Consider the following 6475-nt stretch of genomic DNA (forward strand, 5'->3'; position numbering starts at 1 on the left):
GCCTATATAATCTTCCTCGATGAATGGACTATCCAACACAATAATAATTAATCAAATCGGACGAGTAGTTCCGAAGATAAACGCGTTCAAACAACCAAACAAACTCTTCTACAACAGCTTTATATAATAAGAAAATATACACTATAAGAGTATAAAATAACCTAGCTTACTTTATAAAAGAACTTCCACGATCTAGCTTTACGAAGGACTCAGTACTTAAGCCTACAATGAAACGACCTTCTAGTTAAGAAATGTTTGATGTTCACTTGTTAGTTCTTCGAAATAATGTTTAGGAGTTTAGGTCCTTGACCGAAATTTTGATGCTTATGTACTTTGTAAATAAAAATATTTCGTTTAATATAGTTTTTACTTTACTACTTATGTTACGTCATTAGTTTTACTGTACCTAATATGAGGCAAACCTAAATATATGCCAAGAATATGTGCTACTATCTTTACGCCACCCATTTTTTTAAGGGATAATCATCAATTTGTTCTCCTTCCTTGGTCAAGGTGAAAGGGAGTATCAGACTCTTCTTGATTAAAAACTACCCCGTTCTTACTCCTGCTTTTCGAACTGGAGCCCCGGTAATCCACTAGGCAGTCCGCAGCTCCAGGAGACCGGCCCTACTGGGCCCCATCTTTTTGTGGTCTGATAGCTCGGCGTCGTACGTAAATTACTTCAACCTGGGTTGAAATCTGAGACCTCTTATTCTATTTTAACAGAAATGAACTTGTTATAAGTCTATTAATAACTCATAAAACTTCATCAAAATATAGCCTAGAATTTTATAATGTAAGTATTTAATCAAATTAATGTCTAGATATGATGTCAAGTGTCAATCGTGCATTAATGTTTGGCATTGAATGCAATTGCTTTTGAAACGTTTACCATGTCTTACTTACTAAAAAATATTTTTTAATTAGTTATTTCTTAATATTCATTATGGGTTTAAGACATTTTATGAAACGAAATAAAAATTTAAGATAAAGGAAAAGCAAAAGTATAATAACATCTTGTTATTAATATAGTTTTTCGACTTTAGTACTTTAGCTAGGTACCTATATTGGAAAATTCCTTATCAATTATAATAATAACTTTTTCTCATTCATCCTAATGTATTCAGATAAAAACAAGAACTCACTGAGCGACAAAATTTTTTCACTGACACGAAACGAGTTTTTCGTTTGCTCAAACCGAAAATGTCAAAGGTATGGGCGATAAGACGTTAGAAAAAAAAAACAAAAGTTGACCTTTCTATCCGCGTGAGTATTAGGTATGATTTCATACAATATTTGATATTCCTGGGACTGCGTATATAAGAAACTTAGTTTTTACTCCAGCATTAGATTGAGCTAGTAGTTCGAATAAGCAACATCAAAATGGTAAGTGGGAGAAATTTTATAGTATTATAAGAAGTATTATTTAAAAATGAAATTAAGTGAATAGTGATTTTGAAATCGAAAAAGTGCAATTAAATAATTTGTTTTGGCATTTATAACAATTAGCGTAACGTAATCGAAATATAATTAAATGAAATAAAAGTTTTTAATTGTGCACAATTTTATAAAGATGAGTAATTTTGCATTCACTATTTAGTTGATAAAATTTATCTATACTATATTTTATGCATTCATTATGGATAATTAACAATGTTCCGTAAAACAATAAATAATCTATGATTGTTAATAATCACTTTTTATAATATGTTATTTTTTTCTAACATGCTAAATTAATTTTTTTTTAATATACATAATTATATTCTAACATGCTAAATTTTTTTTAATATACATAATTATAATAAAATGAAATTGATTACTATAGCAACAATTATGTCCATGTGAACTTGTGCGTTTGTAAACGCACCCACGACACAGGAGAAAATCCTAGTGTGGGGCAACGTTTCTTAAAAATAATAAAAAAAAAATATATATAAAATAAATTATACAGAATAATAAATAAAAACATTCATAATTTAAATTAAATTGCTTAAATCTGAATAATAAATGAACATGTTTTATTTCATATTTAGAAAACCTTCATCGTTGCCGTCTGCATCTTCGCATGCGCCCTTGCGGCCGACCAGACATCCCAGATTCTCCGCAGCGACTACGCCCAGAGCCCCAATGGTGAATACCAGTATGTCTTTGAAACCGACAACGGTATCTCTGGCCAGGCTTCCGGCAAAGTTAAGAATGTAGGAAAGGTGAGTTGAGGCAGTCTTTTATCGCGAATAGATTTAGTAGGAACTTATGACGGGATATTTACCATGTTTATTCATTTTGGTGAGTTTCCGATATTTCGGCACTGTTGCAAGCGCCGAAATATCGGAAACTCACGATTACGGATTAGCAGTTAATCCGTGATCATGGCGCTTGCAACAGTGCACATACATGGTAAATATACCGTCATAAGTTCTAATAATAGTGTTAGTGACCATGTCAGTTTAAAAACTTATATAGATTTAGTAGGTTTTTAGTAAAATAAAACTCCGTGTAGTATGTAACGCATGAATGTGATTGTTGGATTTCTAACTATTTGTTTTGAAAAACTTTTCTTTTTGTTGAGTCTCAATTAATTTAATTGAGATCATTTTACGTATATGTACATGTATGTATAATTCTAATTAATAACTTAATAGTTAAAGATTTCTAATTACACCACATTAATAACTTTAATAAATTAATTATTGATACAGTTTATATATAAAACGAGGAGATACGGGCGAATGAAGCCGTTGTATTACCTGCTACTTCATATAGTTGGGACATATTACCGTATTAATATTGTAGACCATACTGTACACTATGGATGCATTAAACTGCACGGTTGGTGCGGTGGCTGGGCAACTGGCTGCCGCGCAACGTGTAGCGGGTTCGATTCCCGCACGGAGCAACTCTTTGTGTGATCCACAAATTGTTGTTTCGGGTCTGGGTGTCAGGTGCATGTGAACTTGTATGTTTGTAAACGCGCCCACGACACAGGAGAAAATCCTAATGTGGGGCAACGTTTTTCTTTAAAAAAAAAATTGGAATTGTCTTTCCTTACATAATGTTTAATTGATTTCAGGACGACGTTGCTCTTGAGGTTACTGGCTCCAACGCTTTCAAATCCCCCGAAGGTAATGTCTACAGCTTGTCCTACATTGCCAACGAGAATGGATACCAGCCCCAGGTCAGTATCTGATCACCATCATGTTTTTTTTTCACTGTGTAAATCGGTAAACGAGCAGACGGATCACCTGATGGTAAGCAATCACCGCCGCCCATGGACACCCGAAACATCAGAGGCGTTACAAGTGCGTTGCCGGCCTGTTGGTTTAAGAATTTAAGGGCTTTTCGAAAATTTCTCAGTAGTAGCACGGAGTCTGGAATTGTGTCCAGTATATGGCAATAGGCTCACCCCCTATTACATGGGACTTATAACACAAATGGTGAAAAGTGGGTGTATATTGTATAACGGCATTAGGTGTCGTAATGAGCACCTATGCCTACCCCTTCGGGGCTAAAAGGCGTGATGTTGCTATGGTTGCAATGAAAAGTTAAGATAAAATTAGTCGAAGTGACTTCGTGATTATCAAATAAGAATTTAGAAAAGCAATTTTTGATTTTAAGTAATATTACCTATAATTTGTCTGCTAATATTTCTGATAAATTTAAATAGTTGTCAGCTTAAAGAAATAATGGAACGTGTTTTATATTATTAATTATTTGGAAACACGTTTTTTTAAAAGTGGTTGGTATTTAGTGAAGATGGTATAGGTTGCCATAAATGTTAATAGATGTCGCGTGACGTTACCAATTATGTAATAGTCAAAGGGTGAATAAATAAAGCCACTGAACACTGACATACAAAATGGTTGAAGAAAATTTTATTAGAAATGATAGCTATAGGCTCATCTTATAACTTTCGCATTAAATACGTATATATACACGTTAACTTTTTTAATTTACAGTTATGGTATTACATAACTCCAATGGTTTATCTGTATAATAAAACACATTGAATTACGTACATGAATAGGTAGATACAACGTGAATTTATATTCCTGTTTTATCAAATGATAATCCCCCTTAAAAAAATAGACAGAAATCTATTACTTAATATAATAAAGCTGAAGAGTTTGTTTGTTCGTTTGAACGCGCTAATCTTCGGAACTACTGGTCCGATTTGAATAATTCTTTTTGTATTGGATAGTCCATTTATCGAGGAAGGCTATAGGCTATAAAACATCACGCTATGACCAATAGGAGCCGAGCAGAGCGGGTGAAACCGCGCCGAAGCAGCTAGTATTACATATTATTACTTATATTTGTTTATTTCTTCATTAATGTGATGTTTTTATTTTGTTTTACAGGCTGACTACCTCCCCACTCCCCCCGCCCCCGTTCCCATCCCCGACTACATCGCCAGGGCTATTGAATGGGCTGCCAGCCACCCTTACACCGAAAAGAAGGCGTAAATATAATTGAATGAACTTTAGAAATACCAAACCAAGCAACGTACGACGATGCCGACCTGTTACAAGCGGAAAATGGCTTTAACATCTTATTTTTTTTGTTAATTTTTTGTTTTCTAGGCAATAAATAATGTAAAAACGTTTACCAATGTTGTTGTTTTAATCCCAATATACCTTGGTAGCCAGTGGATTTGCCTGCGGTCTCGTGGGATAAAAAGTGTTCTATGTGTTTCAAATTTCATTCTGATACCTCTAATCATTTTGACTTGATTCATTAACATACATACACACAAACATTCGCATTTATAATATTAGTAAGATAAGCATGCTCTAAAATCTACTTAAAACGAATTAAATTTACTAAAGTCAGTAAAATTTTCAGTAAATACCTAAAAAGAAAAAGTAGGTACCTGAATATAAAATAATATATTAAGTATCTCTCCATAGTTTCAACTATTAACTTGTCCGTTAAAAATAAAAATGCAAATTATGTTGAAAGGACATTTATACATTTGTATCATTTATAAAACGACATTATAATCGATTATGCAGATTGTTATCACATTAAAATAAATTATTGACAGGCCAAATCGAATATTTAAATGTTATCAGATATTAGTCAACGATACGCCACAATCATTTTAATATTATGAAAATTTCTATAAACAAATTTAGTAATTTTTGAGTCTAGTAATCAAAATTTCTAATATTACATATTAAAAAGGAATAATTTTATATTGCTAACTAGCTTTTGCCCGCAATTTCATCGGATAAAAAGTGTCCTATGTGTTATTCCAGTACATAATCAACCTCAGTTTCAAATTTCATCAAGATACCTTCAGTCATTTTGACGTGATTAAGCAACAAACCTACATACAAACTCACAAACATTCGCATTTATAATATTAGTAAGATTTTAACTGATATAATTACGTTGAAATAATAATAATAAGCACGAAAAATGATCTTTCTGCACCTTTCCTCATGTTAGGTATAAGTTATTTTATTTACATATTTATCACATTGATATTCGTGATTAGTTACATGGAATTTATCATAGATTATTATTAATTATTATTGGTTAATTTACATTCATATTAATAAATTGGTGTAAAATGACGTAAGTGAAAAGGTAACACTAGTAAAAAAACACCTAATTTGTCATCATGATTATTTTATAACGAAAAGCGTGATAAATATCTAAGTCATATGTTTATGTTTTTGACTGCCAATAGAAAACTGTTGAAGGCAAATCCTCTGTTAACGTCGGTCACCGGTGACCACCACGGCATTCAATGTGTAAAATAGAAAAAAGTATTAAGTATAATAGTTATATGATACCAAATTTGTGTACATAAGACCTAATATATTACCTACATAACAAGAGCTGACACATGGCATTCTGCCATCACCACATCAGTAGCTGGTCACATCGCTGACCGCAGCACGACCGTGTGACGTCATTAGGTCACAGGTGGTTGTCGGGAGCCCTGCCTCCTGTTTTGACAAATGTAGATAAAGTGGAGGTTAATTGTTAAGATGAATTTGTGTTACAAATGACTTTAATATTTAAAAATTTCGTACTCTTGAGTTGCAACGCTAGCGCCCATTGCATTCACAAGAGCCAGTCGGGCGTCGGGGATGGTGATTCGGTCTCCGGCCACCGTAAGTGTGGGTCTGAGGACGGCAAGCAAGGCTAGTTTGTCACCTGACCAGCTAGCAGCAGGCTATACAACCTTCATAGCTCCGTCCCTCTCGCACTGCTCAGTGATCGACCATTCTGACACAATTGTAATAGCAGACTAAGGCCCCAGAACCAGACACGTCAAAGAGCCATTAGACCACAGATGGCGCCCAGTAGGGCTGACGTCTGATCCGGGGCTGCGGACTACCTAGTGCAGAAGAAGTAATTAGATGATCATCCTTCTTAAAAAAATTCAGCTCATTGCATCCGTATTGCGTGAATATTTAATGAACTAAATGGCATTGAGTTTGGTTTATTACACTATTCCGTA

At 33.8% G+C, this 6475-nt stretch overlaps 1 protein-coding gene across 1 annotated transcript; it reads left to right on the plus strand.

Moving 5' to 3' along the window:
* The first annotated feature begins 1225 nt into the window (after positions 1–1225).
* On the plus strand, positions 1226–4609 carry LOC118269434 (larval cuticle protein LCP-14). The gene is made up of 4 exons (XM_035584545.2): positions 1226–1386; positions 2034–2207; positions 3071–3175; positions 4359–4609. The coding sequence occupies exons 1-4, from the start codon at positions 1384–1386 to the stop codon at positions 4461–4463; spliced, it is 387 nt and encodes a 128-aa protein (XP_035440438.2). The 5' UTR covers positions 1226–1383; the 3' UTR covers positions 4464–4609.
* The last annotated feature ends 1866 nt before the right edge of the window (positions 4610–6475 follow it).

The sequence above is a fragment of the Spodoptera frugiperda genome, chromosome 2 (assembly GCF_023101765.2).
Source record: "Spodoptera frugiperda isolate SF20-4 chromosome 2, AGI-APGP_CSIRO_Sfru_2.0, whole genome shotgun sequence".
NCBI lineage: Eukaryota > Metazoa > Arthropoda > Insecta > Lepidoptera > Noctuidae > Spodoptera > Spodoptera frugiperda.

What these genes read in the sequence shown, in the direction of transcription:
- LOC118269434 (XM_035584545.2), top strand. An exon ending in AAGTTAAGAATGTAGGAAAG is followed by an intron (nt 2,208 to 3,070) that starts GTGAGTTGAGGC and finishes AATTGATTTCAG; the next exon opens with GACGACGTTGCTCTTGAGGT. An exon ending in AGAATGGATACCAGCCCCAG is followed by an intron (nt 3,176 to 4,358) that starts GTCAGTATCTGA and finishes TTTGTTTTACAG; the next exon opens with GCTGACTACCTCCCCACTCC.